The sequence below is a fragment of the Pempheris klunzingeri genome, chromosome 3 (genome assembly GCF_042242105.1).
Source record: "Pempheris klunzingeri isolate RE-2024b chromosome 3, fPemKlu1.hap1, whole genome shotgun sequence".
Lineage (NCBI taxonomy): Eukaryota > Metazoa > Chordata > Actinopteri > Acropomatiformes > Pempheridae > Pempheris > Pempheris klunzingeri.
The window spans coordinates 22,398,296-22,420,257 of NC_092014.1; the positions used below are offsets into that span (position 1 = coordinate 22,398,296).

General features: G+C 43.6%; 2 protein-coding genes across 2 annotated transcripts; both read left to right on the forward strand.

The window, feature by feature from the left end:
* The first annotated feature begins 328 nt into the window (after window positions 1–328).
* On the forward strand, window positions 329–10,178 carry sec23b (SEC23 homolog B, coat complex II component). The gene is made up of 19 exons (XM_070856515.1): window positions 329–474; window positions 1,857–2,084; window positions 2,487–2,544; window positions 2,691–2,777; window positions 3,511–3,747; window positions 3,972–4,054; window positions 4,218–4,362; window positions 5,424–5,582; window positions 5,709–5,824; window positions 5,916–6,039; window positions 6,209–6,289; window positions 6,401–6,490; window positions 6,747–6,853; window positions 7,230–7,383; window positions 7,596–7,673; window positions 7,902–8,063; window positions 8,192–8,278; window positions 8,432–8,653; window positions 9,138–10,178. The coding sequence occupies exons 2-19, from the start codon at window positions 1,864–1,866 to the stop codon at window positions 9,225–9,227; spliced, it is 2,301 nt and encodes a 766-aa protein (XP_070712616.1). The 5' UTR covers window positions 329–474; window positions 1,857–1,863; the 3' UTR covers window positions 9,228–10,178.
* LOC139225687 (germ cell-specific gene 1-like protein) lies at window positions 7,101–21,222 on the forward strand. Its single transcript, XM_070856517.1, has 6 exons — window positions 7,101–7,123; window positions 16,413–16,711; window positions 18,665–18,712; window positions 19,517–19,669; window positions 20,203–20,314; window positions 20,928–21,222. Exons 2-6 carry the CDS (start codon window positions 16,423–16,425, stop codon window positions 21,220–21,222), a joined length of 897 nt encoding a protein of 298 aa, XP_070712618.1. The 5' UTR covers window positions 7,101–7,123; window positions 16,413–16,422.
* Window positions 21,223–21,962: the final 740 nt, after the last annotated feature.

Below are 21,962 nucleotides of genomic sequence, written 5' to 3' on the forward strand. Positions count from 1 at the left end.
ATAAAGATAAAACTTTTTATTGATCCCTCAGTGGGGAAAGTTCACTGTTACTGCAGCTCAAAGGACAGACATGAAGCACACAGTTACAGAAATAGAAAATTAAATAAACATAATATATACACACCTTATATACACAAAAGAAATATTATATACACAAGTAATACAATAATTACAGACCTTTATTCAGTAGGCCGAAACTATAAACTCAATTTCCCATGGTTACCCTGTTCCTGTGCTTACGCAGGGTACGTCCAAGCAACGTCACGGAAAGAGGAGCCAATAGGAGACGCCTGAATGTGGAGTAACACGTCATTCTAGTGAAGTGAAGAAGCTGGCTGATAGGGAGTGATCCCCTCGCCGTCGTCTTTCTGTCCTCCACATCCGTCTGCTTCTTCCTCCAAATGCTGTAATTTGTTTTGAACACAACCGTCTCTTTAGCTCTTGTCTACACCCAAGGCCAACCTCATATAAAAGGTAAGCACTGGACTTAATTTTGCTCGAAAGTAGGCCGCCGGTTTCTGCTTTCATTCAGGAGGGGACAGGAAGTGGGTTAATGCTATATTCCGTTAGCTAACATGAACCCAACCAGCTATACAACGTAGCGTTAGCCCCTAGTGACAGTGACATTTAGCAGCAACTATTAACTATTAAATTCATTCGCTTTCAACAGCCGGTTTAGACACGTTAGTTACCGCAAAATCCCCTTGAATGTTTTCTGAGTAGCGTTAGAAATGCTGGTCACGACAGATACCAACATCCTCCAGTGGGACTCACTACTGCTGATACGTGGCCTGTCTCCTGTGTTACAGTCACTGTATACATCGCTCAACATAATCACTTTTAATGATTAAAGGGTATTTCAAGGTTTCAATTGCTTTCCCACTAGGGGCTACAGGGAACATCTCCCCAGCGCCAAATGCCCCCAACATAACCCCCACACTGCCATCGATAGATATGGCCAGGCAAAGGTCACAACTCTTAAAGAAACGCATTGGATGCAGAGCAACTTACACTTACTTTTATTATAGATTAGTCTCATCAAGGGGATGTGCTCAGATAAACAGTCTGAAATCGAAATATGTTCAGAAACAGAAAATAAATGCAAATTTTATTGTTTTAGTATTTGTTTTGAGGATCAGTCCTTTGTCTCACGTGACAGCAAATTCAATATTTTGGGTCTTTGGACTGCTGGTCAGATAAAATAGGTAATTTGACTCTGGAACAGTTGTGATGGTATTTTACTATTTTCTGACATTTTATAGACTGAACAGTGAATTCCTCAGTTAGTTGATGAAATAATTGGTAGATAAATTGATAATGAAAACACTCGGTAGCTGCAGCCCTGCCTAGCACACAGTTGTATGGCCCACTGAATCCTGAATCATATTATAACCGTACTCTGAAATCTTATCCCAGCTGTCAACACAAGCTTGCAGCTTTTGTTTTTGTTGTCTCTTTAAATGCTGCTGTGTTACTTGGGGAATATAAAGTTCCTCTGATGGCAGTGAGAAAGAGGGAAAGTATACTGCAGCAATAACAGGATCCTTGGTGGGCCTTTAGTAAAAGAGTCATTGATGTTGATGTTCCACTGACACGCCAACAAAGGTGGAGCCTAAAAATACCACTGGGATTCCTCAGCACTTTACTCTGCTTCTTCAAAACACGTTTGTCAGGTTTCCTTGACACATTAGTGCGTCATGCTCTGGAGATCTATGCCTTATTTTAGAATGGGAGAGAAAGGGACACTTGTATAAAGAGCAGGTCACAGCAGCTAGTGAGAAATAGGAGCGACTTTGGATTACCTGTCTCACTGGGACTACAGCCTCACTCACCACTGGGCTCTTTCTCTGCTGAAGTTCGGCGATGTCGACCTACCAGGAGTTCATCCAACAGAATGAGGACAGGGACGGGGTGAGGTTCAGCTGGAACCTCTGGCCCTCCAGCCGCCTGGAGGCCACCAGGCTAGTGGTCCCAGTCTCCTGCCTCTTCACGCCACTCAAGGAGAGACCTGACCTGCCACCGGTCCAGTACGAACCAGTCCTGTGCAGCCGAGCCAACTGCAAGGCAGTGCTTAACCCACTATGGTGAGTGAAATGGAAAAACAATTCCCCTGTTTACAGATGTGTGCTTCAGATTTTATTATATTCAGTACTCTGCTTTTATTTGGATCCATCGGGTGTTATTTAGCCTTCTTTCTTACATTAGAATTGTGTTTAATCTGTGCAACTGTGTAGTGCCACTATGTGCTTGACACATCTCCATTGTCATATTCTTTATGTAAAAGAAAATGGGGATGAAAGGGAGTTACAGGGATTTGAATCTGGTGCTGTGCCTGAATATTGTTTTTAACACATCAGCATTTGGAAATGCTATATATAACTACTAGGTGTGGTACAAGAGCTGCAAATACACCTTGTGTATCAGTCACAGTTACTCTCCTGCCAACTGGAGGCAAACCCTAAATTGTTTTGATCCCTCTTTTACAGTCAAGTTGACTTCAGAGCAAAAATATGGGCGTGCAACTTCTGCTTCCAGAGAAACCCGGTAAGTGCCGATGCTACCAGCATAAGTTGGCCTGATTTTAAAGGTTGCCATGACATGTATAAGTGTGCATAACTGAATGTGGACTAGTTACATTCCTTTATTAGTCTGACTGATCTGGTTCTCTTTTTCTGTCTGTGTCTCTCCAGTTCCCTCCCTCTTATGCAGGCATATCAGAAGTGAACCAACCAGCTGAACTCATGCCACAGTTTTCTACCATTGAGTACATAGTACAGGTAAATACTACACACATCTGTGCACTCTGACCTCAACCCCACGCACAGACACTTGATGTACTGAAAATGTGCTGTGCAAAGGTGAACATTGATGGTTTCCTGTAATGGCCTCCATAGATGGAAAGTTGTTATTTTTATTTTTCAGTTCAGGGTCGAATCAACATGTTCAGGGTCACTCTGCGGCTCAGACACATCAAAACACTGTAGTACTCCTGGAAAGGGATCGTTCTCCGCAGTTCAAAGCACAAGTTTATGTTAAAAGGTTCAATAGGATGTTAGGATTGATACTGTAGTACCATGCAATTAATTGTAAGGTATGGTATGTTAGTTAGAGATTTGTCATAACCATGTAGTGTTCTTATATTTTAAGTTATACAGTAGGCTATAATTTATATTTGTATAGAAATTATACAGAAACATCCATTGCTTTGCAACCCATAAGGGCCTGACTACCATTAAAGCTAACAAGTGTACCATCACTAATAATGCACATGGTTTTCAAAAGTAATATGAGCTGCCGATTAGATCATCAGTGTCTCTGCTTCAACAATGTTCAACAAATAGTAACTAAATTGAAAAATTAAATATGAATTGTGCCACTTTTCTATGCGTTTGTTCCCTAATTTCTGTATTTAACAGATAAGAATAATATAAAAGTAAGCAATGCCCGCTCCTCAGTGTATGCGATAGCGTTTGTGGAAGCAAAACTCATGAGTTCACCACCCCTTTGCAGCGTGGACCCCCAACCCCTCTGATCTTCCTGTACGTGGTGGACACATGTTTGGAAGAAGAGGACCTCCAGGCCCTCAAGGAGTCCTTGCAGATGTCCCTCAGCCTGCTGCCGCCCAACGCCCTGGTGGGCCTCATTACATTCGGACGCATGGTTCAGGTTCACGAGCTCAGCTGCGAGGGGATCGCCAAGAGCTACGTGTTCAGGGGCACCAAGGACCTCTCCTCCAAGCAGATCCAGGTGGGTGGAGGAAAAGGCACAGGCAAACTGAGGAATGAGACAGATTAAGAGATGAATGTGTAAATGTAGGAAAATAAATCACAAAGCCCGTAGCTCCAAAATTTTTCTTCCTAGTTCCTTGTTAACTTCAGATTGTCTCATTGAACTGTACTCTCCCAGGAAGTAAGATATTAAAACTCTGTCCAACTTAATAATGTTTGCTTTTCTTTTTGTGTGTGTTTCAGGAGATGCTGGGTTTAACAAAGCCAGCAGCGCCAGGACAACAAGGTCGCCCACCAGCCCCCCAGGACGCTGCAGCCTCTTGCAGGTTTGGAGGAGCATTAACACTTGCCACTTGTCTTTGCCAGTTAAATAAGTCTCTTATTTTTCTGTGTCTGTCTTATGTTTCAGAAAGTTGAAAAATACACAATCTTTGTGATTCTGTGGCATTTTGTTTTTCTTGTTTAATGTGTGCCTTTGCTCATATTCAGGTTCCTTCAGCCCGTGCACAGAGTCGACATGAATCTGACTGACTTGCTTGGTGAGCTTCAGAGGGACCCGTGGCCTGTCCCTCAGGGCAAACGGCCCCTCCGCTCCACTGGCGTTGCACTGTCTGTTGCTGTCGGCCTGCTGGAGGTACAGTACACACATGCAGAAACACCAAACCGTACGTGGGTACAAAATATTATTGCCAAAGGCACCCACACAGACATGTGTGCGTTACAGTAAACTGAACTTTAGCCTCTTCAAGATGAGTTTGCCTCATGTAAATGTTCAGAAACGTACATACCGCTTGATAACGGTCTTCTGCCAGAACAGTGCTTGTGCTTTGTCAGTTCAAAGGCTGGCACCTTGTTTGCCTTCTGTCTTCTCCCCTCACCATTATTATCCTCGCTTCTCCTACTGCTTATCTGCGTGGTTATGTAACTAATGCAGCCAATCATTCCCCCGCTGTACTCTCCTTCAGCGGATGGGAGAGGAAGCCTGATTAGAATAAATTTGGCTCTTTCAGGGACCTGATTCTCTGATTTGTCAAGAGGTATTTGACTTGATGAATGAGTCCTTTACATATAAAGTGGTTAGCATCAACTACTAGCTGGCTTATTTATGAAATTGTGCTCCGTGAAGAACTTCATAAATGAATCACCATTTCACGTAGAAGTCGTTATCAAATGGTCACATTACGGTAAAAGCTCCCTCCTGTGACTGTGTGGCCTACTGCCAAAGGTCTCAGTATCTCAGACATTCCCAGATTCTTGGACTATGGACTTTGTTCTATGTGTTGGCTGTGACGTTTGCCCTCAGCTGGAACTGATTACCTAACAGGCTTCATTCATACTTGTTATATTATTTATGTACTTTCAGTGAACATGGATTCCTGCTTTAACCATATAATGTGAAAAAACAGCATTGGTGGCCCAAGTGATTGTAATTTTCCACAACACCCTTCTTTGAAATAGCAAATTTGAGATCTAGGTCACTCATCCATTAGTGCTCACTATCGACTTTCACCGCCCAAAAACGTGCAGCACTTGTGCTGATACAGAGGTATCAGTATGAGTGCTTACTGTATATTTCAATTGGCAAAAATCAGTCTGTCAAATAGTTTTTAAAAAGTTTGTGATGTTAAATCATAGCTTTAGCAGAGGTACTGTACAAAGATTCTTGGTTATCTGAAACTCTCACTCTATCCTCAGGGTACATTCCCCAACACAGGGGCGCGTGTGATGCTGTTCATCGGAGGGCCCCCCACCCAGGGCCCTGGCATGGTGGTGGGAGACGAGCTGAAAACCCCCATCCGCTCCTGGCATGACATCCAGAAAGACAATGCCCGCCATTTGAAGAAAGCCACCAAGGTGAGCTAATGCATGAACTCTCTTCATATCTTCGCATTTACAATGGAACATTTTCACTGTCTGAGGAAAAGCAAATTTGACTTTATTGTTATAAAATGTCTTTGTCGTGTCTTTTGTGTCACACAGTACTATGAAGCCTTGGCCAACCGCTCAGCAGTGAACGGCCACTGTATCGACATCTACGCCTGTGCTCTAGACCAGACTGGACTGCTGGAGATGAAGTGCTTATCTAATCTCACCGGGTAAGGGTGTGGCGCGTGTGTTTCTTTACCCTTACATGCCCCTTTTAGGCAAAACACTGGTACTAAATGATTTTTTCTCATGTATTAACAGGGGGCACATTGTGATGGGAGACTCCTTCAATACCTCCTTGTTCAAGCAGACCTTCCAGAGAGTCTTCAGCAAAGACTACAACGGAGACTTCCGCATGGCCTTCGGAGGCGTCCTGGAGGTCAAGGTAAAGAATGAATGAATGTCATTGTTTGCTTTGCTTTTGCTCATCAGGTATCATTAACTTAAGTTCTGTGACTTTTCCTCTTTGAGTGCAGAGCACATTTCTGCTTTCTAGTCCGACATCAGTGACCGTACAAGTTGAATTCATGTTGAGTGTCCTCCTCTCTGTACAGACATCAAGGGAACTGAAGGTTTGCGGGGCCATCGGACCGTGTGTTTCTCTCAACTCCAAGGGTTCCTATGTTTCAGAGAATGTGAGTCCCTGCCCCAGATTCAGATTCCTTCCGTCCTTCACAATTGAATTGTAATCTGACATCTGTTACTGTTACTGGCACGCATCACAATGTGCTCTCTGTTGTGTGTAGGAGATGGGTGTCGGTGGCACCAGCCAGTGGAAAGTGTGCAGCCTCAATCCTTCCACCACTTTGGCCATGTATTTTGAAGTGGTGAATCAGGTAAAAACACTCACTCAAACCTTAGCTTTTTGGCTCTGACTGAGTCACTGATGGATCACTGTAGGCTGATGAAAGTCCAGTCCTAGTGACAAAACAACTGAATAAATGTGATGACTGCTTTGTTTACTAAAACTCTTTAAACAATGGCTTTTTGTGGGGGGGTTTCCTCCGTGTGTTAGGCTCATGCAATGAGAGAAGTGATTGACAACCGTGGTCTCACCATCTTGTCTATGTGTGTGTGTTTGTGTGTGTCTAGCACAATGCTCCAGTCCCCCAGGGTGGCCGAGGGGTGGTCCAGTTTGTAACCCAGTATCAACACTCCAACACACAGAGGAGGATACGGGTTTCTACCATCGCCAGGAAGTAAGAGTCTGGATTTATTGTTGGTGTGGACACTGATTAGTGACTGTACCTAAAACTGAACATCATTCCATGTCAGCATGGATTATTATTATTCTGAACACCCTAGGTTATTGTGCAAGTAAAGAGAAGAAATACTGTCTTTATGCACTCAGAAGTGTAAATTGGTGATAATAATGAGCCTGACACTTGACACTGAAGAAAGTGACAGCCAGAATCAATATTGGCCTCGCAAGAAAAGGATGTTTACATTCTTGCAATTTGTGGCGACGCCTTCAGAGACTGGTGCTCTCATTTGCATCATTTACACCAAGCCCACGCTCACCTGCGCCTCTCTGCTTCTCCTCCGTCCCTTCCTTTCTGCCCCCCCCCGCCAAAGCTGGGCAGATGCACAGACCCAAATTCAGCACATCGAGTCGTCGTTCGACCAGGAAGCGGCCGCAGTGCTCATGGCTCGCTTGGGAGTCTTCAGAGCGGAGTCGGAGGAGGGCCCAGACGTCCTGCGCTGGCTTGACAGGCAGCTCATCCGCCTGGTGAGTGACGCACACACTCAGCAGCTACACCCTACCAGCGCTTTGTGAAGAGAACAATGCATAGGTGGCATTGTTAGGATTGTGAGATAGAGAAGGAAGGGAAACGTCATTCTGTGATTGTTGACGTATTGTGCTTCTGTGTACCAGGTCATGTAAGGTTTGTTCCACGATACGGACAATGTTTGAATATTGTTTTTTCTCTCGGGTTTTAGTGTCAGAAGTTCGGCCAGTTCAACAAAGATGATCCTACATCCTTCAAACTGTCAGAGTCTCTGTCCCTGTACCCACAGGTAAACCTGCCTCCTAGTCAGAATGTGAATGTGTAAAGACATGACTTTTAATTTGATTTTCCAATCTTTAATTAATATTAAACTAATTCTAACATTGGCTCTTCTATTAGTTGATTTGCATTCGGACTGTATGCTTTTCTGAAAGCTTTGGCAGTTTTTTTAAAATTACACTTTCGACACTGATTATCACTTTTAATAACTTATTCTCCCTCTCTCCTCAATCCATAGTTTATGTTCCACCTGCGGCGGTCGCCCTTCCTGCAGGTGTTCAACAACAGCCCAGATGAGTCGTCCTATTACAGGCACCACTTTGTCAGGCAGGACCTGACCCAGTCCCTGATCATGGTCCAGCCCATCCTCTACTCATACTCCTTCTATGGACCACCAGAGGTCAGCCTCACACCCTCCACACCACTGCTATCTTTGTCAGGGGGCCTCTAGCCTCACCCAGAGGCTTCAGAGTGTCTCCATAAGTAATGTTTGGTTTTTTCTAAACTGGATGAATTTGTTCTCCGCAGCCCGTTCTCCTGGACAGCAGCAGTATCCTGCCAGATCGAATCCTGTTGATGGACACTTTCTTCCAGCTGGTTATCTACCATGGAGAGGTGAGGCACTGAAGGGGACTGCATCTATTCATTAGATTTGATTAATCCCCATTACATAAAATCTACATTCGCCATTCATCTCCAATTCCTTTCTAAAGGATTACGACTCATTTGGCATTTCTTAATGCTCTCCTGTTCCTCTTTTATTTCCAGACCATAGCTCAGTGGCGAAAGGCAGGCTACCAGGAAATGGCAGAGTACGAGAACTTCAAGCAGCTGCTGCAGGCTCCGCTCGACGACGCCCAGGAGATCCTACAGACGCGCTTCCCCATGCCGCGCTACATCGACACCGAGCACGGAGGCTCGCAGGCTCGCTTCCTGCTCTCCAAGGTCAACCCATCCCAGACCCACAATAACCTCTACGCCTGGGGACAGGTACTGTACCATAAGCTCTGTTTTTCAGCTTTTTAGATTTGAAAAAGATTCTATTAGCTAAGGCGATGCACAACCTCCGACAGATATTTTTAGAACCACATATAAGTATAGAATGAAAGGTTCAGAAGTGTCTCATTTCCTCCTTTAAAATCCCAGGATTGTCTGAGTCCAGGGTGAAAAACAATCTGTGCTGACAAAAAGGTTTAAAGTCAAACTGTCAGCAAACACAGGTCTTGGATTAGCTAACCTCTGCTTTAAAGTGTGGTAAATTGAAAGCCAAAAATAGCATTAATCTGTTCCCAAGTCAAGGAAGAGCTGAAGCGTAACCTTTGTGAAATTCTCAGAATGAGTAAAAGGACAAAAAGTTCTTCTTGCCAATGAACGTGTTCGCTTAAATGAAGCGAGTCATGGGATCAGAGTTACGTCACGAAAAGACTCGTCTGTCAAGCGAGTGCATGAACTCAACCACTCTTTTTCTTTGCAGGAGACGGGAGCCCCGATCCTCACTGATGACGTCAGCCTGCAGGTGTTCATGGACCACTTGAAGAAACTGGCCGTCTCCAGCTCCGCGTAGACGTCTGCATTCCAGCACAAAGAGAGGAGGAGTGATCCGACGTGCCCGCTCTGCGATAGGGATCCATTAACATTTCCCCAGTTTTTGTAAAGGAGCCAAACCCAGAGAGTCTGTCTGTGCTTGCTTGATTTTTACTGTGCCCTTTCCGGAGTCATGTGTGACATTGTAAAAGAAACAGACAAATGGGGAGAGGGGGGGGGGGTGGCACATTCCTAATAAGAAAACAAGTGACATTTGTACCCATTTTCATGAACTTGTTATTTATGAGAAGTGGCTCCAGAACCAGACTGTCCTCATGTAAGCAATATCAAATTTCTCTCTTTCTCTTTTCTATTTGACATTACACTCACACACATGCCGAATGATTAGACTGATCGTTTATCATTTTTGTTTTCTTTTTGTTTGTTTGTCCTAAAACGTGTATCTACTGCATCACACTGCTGTTTAATAGGACGCTTATATGTGTTTGCTTTGTCTATAGCTAAAGATGACATGCCTAGAATTTTCTCATTAATAAATTATAAAGGTACCTGTAATACTGGTTTAGAAATGCTCCCAGGCCTTCACACCGATGGCTTGTTAATCACAGTTTACTTGACAATGACTTCTAAAGATAAAATCCTACGTGGATTATGCTGAAAGTGTTTTCCAAGAAAATTCCCTCTGAATAATGAGGATTAATGTTCTGAGGAATAGAAGTCAATCACATCAACTCAACTGAGGCTGGCTCTGTTTTCAGTGACGAACATTTAGATTTATTTTTAACTTTATAGGGCACACTCTATAGTTTAGTCCTCTCATCCCATCTCGTTCACCATCTGGTATTTTGCACCCGATGACTACCCAAGTGTCTTTGTAATCAAACTTTAATATGCTGTAAGACTGTATAAAAGGGACAGTTTGAGTTAGATCCTGTCAGGATTCTTAATTCTACCCATATAAAGTCCTGTCGGCAGGAAACTGACTCTGTGTTGTCTTTACTTGCGCCACCATTTACGTCCCGGTCACAAGCCGTTTTCAGACCACCGGACTCGTGTCTCACGCTCCGGGTTCTCACACGGAAACCAGAGAGGTTGCCGGAGATGCTCAATTCATACACCAAGCATCTGTTTGGGGCTGCGCAGCAGAGGGAAAAGTCTCACTCTTACTGTCTAGCACTGCAGATTTGAACCAGAGTGTTTTGAACAGAGTGTTGCTACGAGCGTAGGTGACGTATCCTCTGTCCAGATTGGAAGCGACACTCTCCCTAAACAATTGTCTTTTTCTCATTCATTTGCTTCTTGCATATAAAGCCCGCACAGCATGCAATCCCAATCAAAAAACACTCACACGCCATCTACTGTCTGTACTACTGTAAGCTGATTTCAGAGCACCCAGACAGTATGATTTCGAGGATCAGTGAATGGCAGATTATGAAGACTAATCCTTAGGGGCTATCTGTTTAGAGGCAAATTCTACTCTTAGCAGCTTTATGCGGAAGTTGCCTCTGAAATACAAATGAAGTGTGTGTCTATCAAGAGCTTAGGCCTTACAATGTTGCACTCTGAAGCCACATATGCTCCAAAGGTATTCAAGGCCAAATGAGAGATGCGATGCAACGGCTCTTAATCTCTTTTGACATGGATACTCCTGCACAATACCAAAAGCTCCTTTTAGGTCAAGGCATTTTTCAGTTTAGAGCGGTGCAGCTGTGTGTGGTCTGATACTGTCCATGGATGGGAAATGATCTCATGGCAGGAGAATAATCATGTCTTCATGTTAATCTGCCTCTATATGTTTGGGCGTCTTTACACATGCAAGGGCTGGAGCTGTGCATGTTCAGAGGAACAAAAGATCATTAAAATTTCTCGCAGCCTACTATTTATTTATTTTTTTTTTTGTGAGAGTGATCATTCATGATGCTCATGTCCATGTGATTCCCAGGCTTAGGCAAAGCTGTTAGGAAATGTGTCGTCTTATTATCTCCTATCAAATCCTAACGGATCAGTTGTACTCCAGCAGCCAGAGAAATACATTCTGGCTTCCGTCCTGGATGACTTATGTAAGATTTCTGTATAGAATATGCCGTACCATGTTTATATAACTATGATTGACACAATACTGTAATCAGATGATGCATACCATCAAAAGTGTTGTTCTGCTCCTCAGAGATTTAGATTATAGGAGCTAAATGTGAGTTCTGAATGCGTATTAAAATGTGTGTCTGAATACGTAAAATACATAATATAAAATGTTTTAATCCCAGGAAAGTTCACAATCACAGTGTCAGCTGATGCTCATCCTCATATAAAATTAAACTCAGAAAAGACCCTCTATAATCTTAGTAATCTTTATATTGCAGATTTCATAGAATTGAATGTAGAGTAAAAAATTAACATGGAGAGAAAAGATGAGTAGAAATGTATAAATATATATATATATATATATATATATATATATATATATATAAATATATATACACTGTTGCCCATAAAGTTGGAATAATTGTTCAATACCCCCAATTTTGTTAAAGCCTGAATACACAGTTTGCAAAGGTTAATTGTGGTTTAAGTTTCACTGTGATATGTTTGGAAGAGTTTGATCAATAAAGTTGAGAAGATATACACTTTATTTATCAAGAATAAATCACATTGTCACAATCATTATATATATATATATATATATATATATATATATATATATATATATATATATATATATATATATATATATATATATATATATATATATATATGTTCCACAAAACAGGCAAAAGTAAGTTTAAAGAAAAAAACCTGCTGAGTTCCTAAAGTTCACAGAGCACACCCTCAGATCTCTGCGCAGGAACAAATTACTGCATCACAGTAGACTTTGGTCCTGGACGAAGGAACATGTGAAACACAGTGATCTGTCAGGGGCACAAACTGTGAAGAACACAGCGTGCAAAGTCAATTATTTAAAGCTATGTAACCTTTTCTGAACAGCAGCCACTGCAGCCACCGTATCTGACACCCACTGTGCTGTGTGCTGACAGCGTATGGCAAGAACATGGTGAGACATTAGAGAAGGAGCTAAAAAAGTTGAGCTGTTGAGGGACAACCTCATGATTAGATTCAGTATACCATGCTGGATCCAGCTGTCAGTGACACAGCAATAAAGAAATCTAAAGTTTGCGGATCGTAGCAGACATGAGCCGCCATAAGCTGCCGGTCAAACCAAATCAATCAGGCTGTAGAAGCAAAACTGCTGCATGTATGAAATTGAACTTTTTGTGCTTGCGTTTGTGTTTAAATGCATGTGAATTAGCATTTCCATCTGTAATCTTAGGATTGTGTTACATCTACTCATGGTCGCACTTTAAACCTGCAATAATAATTGTTTTGGCCACTTGGAGGCAGGAAGGAATCAAGGTGATGATACGTCAGTGTTTTCTATGCTGACAGGTTCAAACTTATCCACGTACAGTTGCTTATTTGCTCATCCAGCAAGCTATGGGACAACTTTAGCATTCACTTCGAGTCGTGGCCTGATGAATGTAAGGCTCGCATTTTGTTTGACCAGAGCAGAGTTTGTTCAACGTGCTGCTTGACCAAAATCAGAGGGTGTTTATAGTTGTTCTGAACAGCACACTGTAAAACCTGCTGTCACACAGAGGTTGGAGACGTGACATGGTGTAAGTATAGGGACATATGACAGTCTCTCCTGGAAGGCAGGAGTGACAGAAAAAGTTGTGATAACAATGAAAAAAAGAGAACCTGACGGTTGAAGCTTCTGCACAGCTGGCCAGTCGCAGCGTGAAATGGGTAAGACAGCCCCACCCTAATCTGATGGTGGGGGAAGACCACCCACCTAACAAGTTGTTCTGAAGAAGCAAAACGTCCTTTCAAAGTCAAACACTCACACTATACGCTCTGTTTTGGTTTCCACCAGTTCCCAAGGGACATATCTGTCTTTCTTCACCAACTAGTCACTGACTTTATCTGCTGGCCGTTTGTTGCTGGGCCTGTAGCAAATGTGGCTTTTTAGAGCTTTATCATTGAACACAGCTGCCCAAATAAGCTGAGAGAAGCTGTAAACTCTGCAGAGCTATGGGAGTTATTATAGACTGTATAAAAGAAGTGGATGTAGCCACTGTGACGTCCCCCAGTGGTTTGTGGACTGCTGTTTTGAAGCCTTGTGTTTGGCATTTTAGTCGTCGCCATTCGTCGTGACATTCATTCCGCAAAGACCCCTGCGTCTGATTGGTCAGTTTTAGGCATGACCTCTGATTGGTTAGTCACAAGGTAGTCCTCCACTAAAACATACCCTGCTTTAACGACTATTTTACGCTATATGGGACCATAATTTACAGAATGAACATCATGCTGTACTGAAGAAAACTTGAAACTAGCGACTGAGACCATAAAGTCATTAGGGAAAGTGTTTGCTGTAATGTGGTAATAAATTAAGAGGGAAATGGGTTCATTTCCTCAATACAATCAGGCTTCATTTTGCACTCGAAATGAAATTGTGACCAGATTATTTTGTATTGTTTGAATTATTCCAGAGTATAAGAGGATCTAAAGACGACAGTATTCTAAGAATTGGTCAGAACAGCTGTCATAAGTGGCCTTTACACTTAAACCCTTTCGCACTGACACAGTCTGAAATTCCCATTAAAACGATCCTCGTGTAGTGCGAGCTGTGCAGCTACATAGTGGCTCTTCTGAGATGTGTTAAAATGAACTATTCTCCTGCTACAAGCTTTGGTGGATGTGTGAACATTCATTCCCCCACTCTGCAGCGCAGGACTTACAATGTGTCAACTTGAGAGCAGGGATTAACTTGTTGTTATTGCCACAAACTCAGGAGACAGCCTATCACCATCCTCATGGACGTCATAAGCAGTGTTTACCAGACTGCGGCCAAGTATTCTGACTTCCAATATGCTGCTGATATCCAATAAGACTCTTGTCAGCTGTTGGCAACAACCACTGTGTGATTTAAGGACACGGAATACTTTCTGAAGCTTTGAGATGCGTAGAGGCGTTCGCTCACAACCTTTTCACAGCAGTTAATTAAATAACGAATTATTTTTGTGCCTATAAGCCTGTGTGATAATATTAGTGGTATCTGATGTGGGGGGTTTAATCCTGTGTAACTGCAAAAGCCTAAGTGCCCCTCACCTCTAGATCACCTCTACATACAAGACCATGCCAAGATGGCACTTACCTACAGTATCACCGGCAGCTTGTTGAACACCACTTGCTATTAGGAGCACTTTGGCAGAGAGCCTTGACCTGATTTGTCAGTTTGCAGAGTCATGTTGTCGTTAGCTCAGCCTCTGGGGCTGAACACGAAGGGATGCTGCTGAGGTAGCACAGGCGTCAGGGTTAGGGTTCGGCCCATGTGGCCTCCTTCGCTCCGGGGTTGTAATAACTGTTTGCACTGAGGCTCAAACATTTTGGTATTTTTAGCTCACTCTCACACAGAGGAATCACAGGAAGCACCAGCTTCTGAAATGCCAGCGTTTGTGTTGCGTTCAGATTAGAAGAGTCACTGCAGACTCTCAGTCTTGTGGAGTTCTCTGTACGTCCAGCTGGGTGCAGAGCTCAGCAGACCACTGTCAGAGTGGTCAGGGGGGGGGGGGCAGCAGCTCTTCATCCTCTCCGTGATCTCACTGGAAGCATGAGAGCACAGATCGGCTTCTCTGAAACCAGAAACAACTCTCAGAAGTGAAGGCAAGGACTAATGGAAAAACTCCAACTGCTGTGGAGAATTTAGCAAAGAATGATTGTAAAGTTCATTGTGATTATTTTTCATGAAATGTGATTTTATTAGGTACATCTTCAAAGGGGCGGTGATTTACTCCAGTAATCAAGCCCCCAATGTTAAAGGCCCCATATTCTGTTCATTTCCAAGTTCATGTTTGTATCAGGATTCCTCCTAGAACAGGTTTACATGGTTTAATGTTGGCATATCGTTACTTATTTAAATTGTCTTGTTTAAGTGTATATGCTTTTGCCGTTTGTGGGAGACGCTGGATTGTTTTCCCCAAAAAGGAGGCATGGTGATGAGAGCCTACTCTGGATGATGTATTGCCAAAGCAATACTCCTCCAGCCCTTCAGGTCACATGATCAACAGATTCCCCTTATGACATCATAAGGGGTGCCAAATCTAAATGGAGTGTTTCACACATTTATTAAAAGATGTTGCAGAGTTTAGCAGTCTTTTACTAAGTGCATTTTACATAATATGGAACCTTAGATTGAGCACACCACCAAGTTAGCATTGCACTCTGTAACATTACACATATTATTGTAGAGTGTAATAGCATTTACTTTTTCAAAGGGTCTAAATGGGATACAGCAGAACCTTCTTCCTTGTCAAAACTTGTTCAAAAAGCTCGCTTGTGACAACAGTTTTATAAAAATGTCTGCGGCTCTGGAAGAAGCTTCCGAAGTTTAAGAAAACAACCCCAGTGATGTCATCAGGGTTACCGGGGCCTGTGCCTCAGACTTCAGTTCTTTTAACGGAAATCCAACAAACTGGAGGTGCGTGGATTAAAAGACACTTAGGAGGCAGAGGGGGTCTATGATTAAAGCTGCTACTCAGTGGCATTATGGGAAATGTAGTATCCAGCTACACCATGATTTGTATAGGGACTATAGGTTAGAATTTGTTAACCTCTGCTGCTTCCTTTCCTTTCCCCCTTGAACTCCCTTGAGTTCCACCAACTTTAAGAAAACGTACTACACTTTTTGGAGTAGCCCTTTAATTCAATCGTCCCTATTAAGCACTTTGCGTTAATACTGAAATCATTCTGTAAAACTCTTGCAGTATGTAATTGATTTTTATTTTTGATTTAGGTTTTAACTGTAGTCTGTCATCCCATATAGCAGGCTGATAATCGCAGGGCGGGGAGGGGAGGCATGGTATTGATAGGGAGGGGGGGAGGGGGGGGAGGGCATCATGAGAAAATCCCACACTTGATGCAAGCTCGCGTCAAATCCTCTGACCACGTGACATCCTATAGGCTGGACGAGGGGGGGGGGGGAGGAAAGTGCTGGAGATGTGACACTTCGGCACTCAGAGCTCAGTGTGTCTGTGTCCCCGGGGGTGTCTGGTACCCGCAGGGCGCCTTATGGGACCTCACCAGGTGCGTTTGGACATTAGTTCGTGCATCTTGCTCCGCTCCGCACCCATGAACTTTCCGCTGCTCCCCTCTCACGGACAATGAAGACCACTCGCAGATGCAGGACCCTCCTGTCGGTCAGCCTGAACTTCTTCGCGCTGTTCTTCTCAATAACCGCGTTCATAACCACTTATTGGTGCGTGGGGACGCAGAGGGTGCCCAAGCCGAAGTGCAGCAAGCTGCGCACGCACCAGTGTATAGACTACGGAGTGAACGAGACGGACCCGAACAAGGTGGTGTACAGCTGGGAGACCGGGGACGACCGCTTCCTCTTCAGGCAGTTCCACACCGGCATCTGGTTCTCCTGCGAGGAGAACATCCACGATGAAAGTAAGAGGAGAAGGTGTGTGTGTGTGTGTGTGTGTGTGTGTGTGTGTGTGTGAGAGAGAGAGTTAGACACACTTTGATGCTCAAGGAGCCTTTTAGCTTCTTAGAATAATGCCTGAAGTGCAAAGATTTATGGTGCTTTAACTTTGAAGTGACTGCTGTTGGAGGGACTCTTGTGTCTGCTGAAGTGGAGAAGCCAGTGAGACAGTTATGATGAGGAAGAGATGATAATAATCTATAATCCTTACATACTCTTTTATTGATAAAGACCTCATTTATATCAACATCTGCTTGAATAGATATAAATCAGCCTGGGGCTATTCTTTTCACCATGTACTCCATGTACTATCTATCTATCTATCTATCTATCTATCTATCTATCGTTAGTTTTGATTGTTAAAAAAATAGATCATCATCATCATCACCATCAGCACAATGTACTAAAACAGTCAGCATACACACCCAGTGACTCGCTGTTCACAGTTTCAAACTCAATACACGATAAACACATGCTCCCCTCCAAACATCTGCCATTTTAACCCCCTCATTTGTCATAAAGCAGCACTCAGTTTAAATGGAGATTAGTCGCTCCATTTGAGTTATTCCCTGTCATGACAGTTTCAGGATAATCACCTTCCTTTAATATCTACATCCTCCACTTATCAAACCGCAGGGATCGTGTAAAATTGCTGGATGTGGTTTTATCTGGCATGGAATGGAGTGGGCACTTGGGAGCTTAAAGTTCAAAGACGGTAAAAGATGGAGAGAAGGAGGGGGTGGGGGGGTGGGGGGGCACTCGTACTTCAGATTCAGTCTTCAGGGTTTGAATTGGGTGGATGTGCAGCATTTGATAGGGGCAGAATGTGATTGCTTCACAGCTTAAGCCTAAATGAGAGGAACCAGCGTGCACATGCTTTATTTCACTGCTCGGGGCGTTTGATCACATTGTCATTTCAAATAACAAGCGGCTCAAGGGGACAAGATGAGTAGCAAAGGTAACGTGTGTCAGAGTTCAGGTCAAAGGTGTGATCGGGCCAGATTACCCAGCATCCATCTCCAACCTCAGTAAAAGAAACCCTGACATCAGCCCTTAACTGTGATGACAACGGTGTTAATAATGCATATTTTTATAATGCTCGAGACCAGAAATGACCCACACATTGAGATTATTCAAGAGGGAATTGCTAGCACATGTCCGTCTCATCAAGTGGCTGTACGATGGGGGGGGGGGGCTGAGACAGCTTGAGTTAATAAGGATTATGTAACGGGGGCCTTGATGAGTTTTTCCTCAAAACAGCTGCTGCCGCCCTCCTTCTACCTGATTAAAGCGTTGCACTTGCAACAAATCCAGCGACACACTCGGCTCGACACATGACAGAGGGAGAAGCGTCACATCTGCGGGAATGTGTCAAGGGTCGTCTTCTTTTTTTTTACGTCCCTCGTCACGTCCCACAGCGCGCCACGAGTGCCACCACAGGGCGCCTTTCCTTTCAGAGCAGCATCTGTACTCTTTTTTTCTCTTCTGTTTAGGCAATTCTGTGCGGAGGGCCTGTAATTCAACAGGACAAGAAGCAGATGTTGAGCGGAAAAAAAGCTGCATTTCTGATACACCTGCCTCTTATTTAACAATCTGTTCATTCATTTCTGAGCTCGTGAACTTTGGTGTTGCTGTGTGGTCTCTGAGCAGGAGGTCATACCCTGTCTGAGCTGCTCCAGCGAAACACACCTGGATAGAAATTGGGATTTAAACACAGATTAGGACGTGGGCAGAGGGCTGTATCTATACAGCACTAAGAGCATTTATTCAGTTTTGCCACTTAATCCTTTACCTTACCCTTCTGACCTTGCCTCTCTCCCGACATGTGTGGTGCATTCAACATAAAGTAGCGGCTAAAGATTACCCACGATGGCCTGCCGCCCTAAGTCATGACATTATGATGCTTTTTTCTGCTGTAGGTGAGAGATGCCGAAGCTTCATTGACTTGGCCCCTGCATCAGAGAAAGGTGAGCGTCATGAACATGATCAAAAGCTCCTCACCAATCCCACCAGGGACACTCAGGAGACACTTTATGTCTGTTTAGTGGAGTTTAAATGATCAAAATGCTGCTTGAAAGAGGTTTGAAATAGGACGTTTTCCCCTCGCAAAGAGAGGATCTATTGTTAAATATTCTCAGGAAACATGAAATGAGTGATGATGCTGTTTTTGCAAAGCACTTTCTAAATGTAATTCTGTCAACACCATTGCGCTTGAGGCCTGGTTTGAAGTATAGATTAGAGACACTGTGGTAGTAAATCAGCTTTATTGTATCATGACTGATCTTCCACAGGAGCATACCTCTATAACTTTATCAAATCTCCTTGACAATCTTTAACATGATTATTTAGACAGATGCAGCCACGCGTAATAATTTTTAGGGTTTCCAGCTGTGGTGACACTGTCGTTCGAGAAGCGCTCGCTTCCTGTCACCCCTTGAAGTGACTGAATAGCAAGAAAGGCTGCAATGGAGATGAAATTAGACTTGGCTTGATTCAGTGGAAAGCTGAATAATATTTGGAGTAGACTGAAATTCAGCATCCTACCAGATGGACTTGTTTTGAGCTGGTTTGAGGAACCACTGAGAATCTAAACCGTCTAAACTGCCCACTTGTCATATTAAAAGAATGAATCACAGTTCAGTGCCATTTTCACCCCATTCAATATCAGTAAACTGTGGTACATTTAAAAGGACTTAAAAGAAATATGCTCTGTACTTTATTGTGATATACAGTAAGTCCCGTCACACTGTGGTTTTGGGCCTGTTTTGCAGGCATGCTGTGGCTGTCGCTGGTGTCTGAGATGTTGTACATCGTTCTGCTGGTGGTGGGCTTCAGCCTCATGTGTTTAGAGCTGGTCCACTCCAGCAACGTCATCGACGGACTCAAGCTCAACGCCTTCGCCGCCGTCTTCACCGTGCTCTCAGGTAGCCCCCATTTTTTTATTCGTTATCCTCTGAAAGCCTGTGAGGGTTTTATTTTTATTGTCTGGGAGGCTCTTTTGTCGAGTGTTAAAGATTCTAGTTTCCGCATCTTGATAAAAAGCTCCGGCACAACACATTACACCCCATCTGATGGTAAGCTGGGCATGATAACACAGCAAAGCTCGCTTTTAGAATTCATTTAAAAGATGAAGCGAACACTTGAGGAAAAAGAGGCGCTCTCGCTGAAAACTGCGTTCTGTCACAAATCAGGGACTTTTTCCTTTGTTTTGTTTTTTTATTTCTGTAATTATCAGAAATAAATACAAATCACCGTTTCAAATCTTTGGAAGAGGAGTGTAAAAATACCAGAATGAGTCGTGACAAGAGGAAAGCACGTTCTAATGGAATTAAACAGGATATTAGTTTTTTGATCTTGTGTAGGAAAAGCTCAGGACATTTTAAAATCGCATTATTTCAGTGTGTTCACATATATGTATATATGCTGCCGGCTAACCAACCACACATATTGTTTTCAGGTCTTCTTGGCATGGTGGCTCATGTGATGTACACGCAGGTCTTCCAGGTCACTGTCAGCCTCGGCCCCCCTGACTGGAGACCCTACAACTGGGACTACGGCTGGTCCTTCTGGTACGCCTCCACAGTCACACGGCATGAGCTCAAAGATCACGTTTTTGTTCACCAATTGAAGCCCCGCTGTATAAATAAGTCAGCTCGCCCTTTAGGAGACAAGATGAGGGACTCCATTCTGCAAGCAGCAGCCCCAAATAGTCGGTTGTATCTCTGCTCTCACCTCTCCCCAGCATCACTGTCTCTAATGAAAAAAGCCCAAAGCTCTCATGTTACTGCAGGATTAGGCTTTGGTGTCCAAAGCCCCGCTACAGGCGTGATTGGAATTGCATAAGGGGATAATATTTCACTCCTTTACAATATGCACAGTATGCTGAAAATTCGTTTTAGACACTAAACAATTCTTGACCTTTTGTGGGCATTAACCAACCTGCGTGAAAAGTACATGACGCAGTGATTTGAATGTCTGATCTTGGCACGCTCGAGAGCAGCAGAAGGGCTTAAAGTGATTGACACTAATCTCAGCAAACAAAAATATTAAAGAAAAAATGTCAAAATCCAATTTAGATTGTGTCTGTACACGTTAGCTCACAGCTTTTCATCAACGGGGTTAGACCGACACGACGCATGCCCATTTACAAAGTGAGTTTGTCTTTGCTCTGTTTTCCGTCAGCATGGCCTGGGCGTCCTTCACGTGCTGCATGGGCGCGTCGGTCACCACCCTCAACTCCTACACGAAGACCGTCATCGAGTTCAGGCACAAACGCAAGACGTTCGAGCAAAGCATCCGCGAGGAGCATGCGCAGGAGGCCTTCGGACTCTTCCGGGAACGCTCCGTGCACTCCATTTCAAAATCTGTGGAGGTTTACTCCAGCCAGACCCCGAAGAACTGCAGGAAAACTCCCATACCTGCTGACTCCCTGGACCTGGGTGACATTGCAGCATCTTTGGGGGAGGAGCAGTGCTGAGTGGCATTTGTCTCAGTGAGTCTGGATTTCAGACTTCATCATTAGCTCCATCTCAAACATTTTAACTGCCTTAATTGTGGATGTGTTGTTGGCATTGGTAGTCAAGGAGCTTCAAGTCACATAGGAGCTTTAAAGAAGACATATTATACTCAATATTTTCAGGTTCATACTTGTATTTTGGGATCCTACTAGAATATGTTTACATGCTGTTTTTTCTCATACTGTGCATACTGCGTATTGCTGTTTTCACCCTGTATTTGAGAGCTCAGCTTTAGCTCCTGTCTCTTTAAAGCCCCCCCCAAAAGCTCACTCTGCTCTGATTGGTCAGCTCCCACAAGCCTGATAGGCTCTGCCCTGTCTCCGAAGGGGAGCCACATTAACAGCACAACATGCTAAGGCTAAATTAAGCTGGCCAACCTGTCAAATAAACAGCAAAACAGCTTAAAACGCGGCAAAACTTACAGCTTCAAGTCTGAAGTCGGGTCAGCATCAATCCATCCATGAGCCAGGGCCATTTACAACCCTCATTATGAAAACATTACAGAGTGATATAAGAAATAATAGAAAAAATAATGCACACAAACAAAACCACAGTTGTGTTTTGCAGTTGCTGTGAGCACATTTCCATCACAAGTTCATCCAAAACAAATGGAATCTGCTTTCATACACATTTACTGAGAGATGTAGCAGGAGACGAGGAGGGAAGATGGTCTTTTCTCACAGTTTCAAGTCTTTAGACA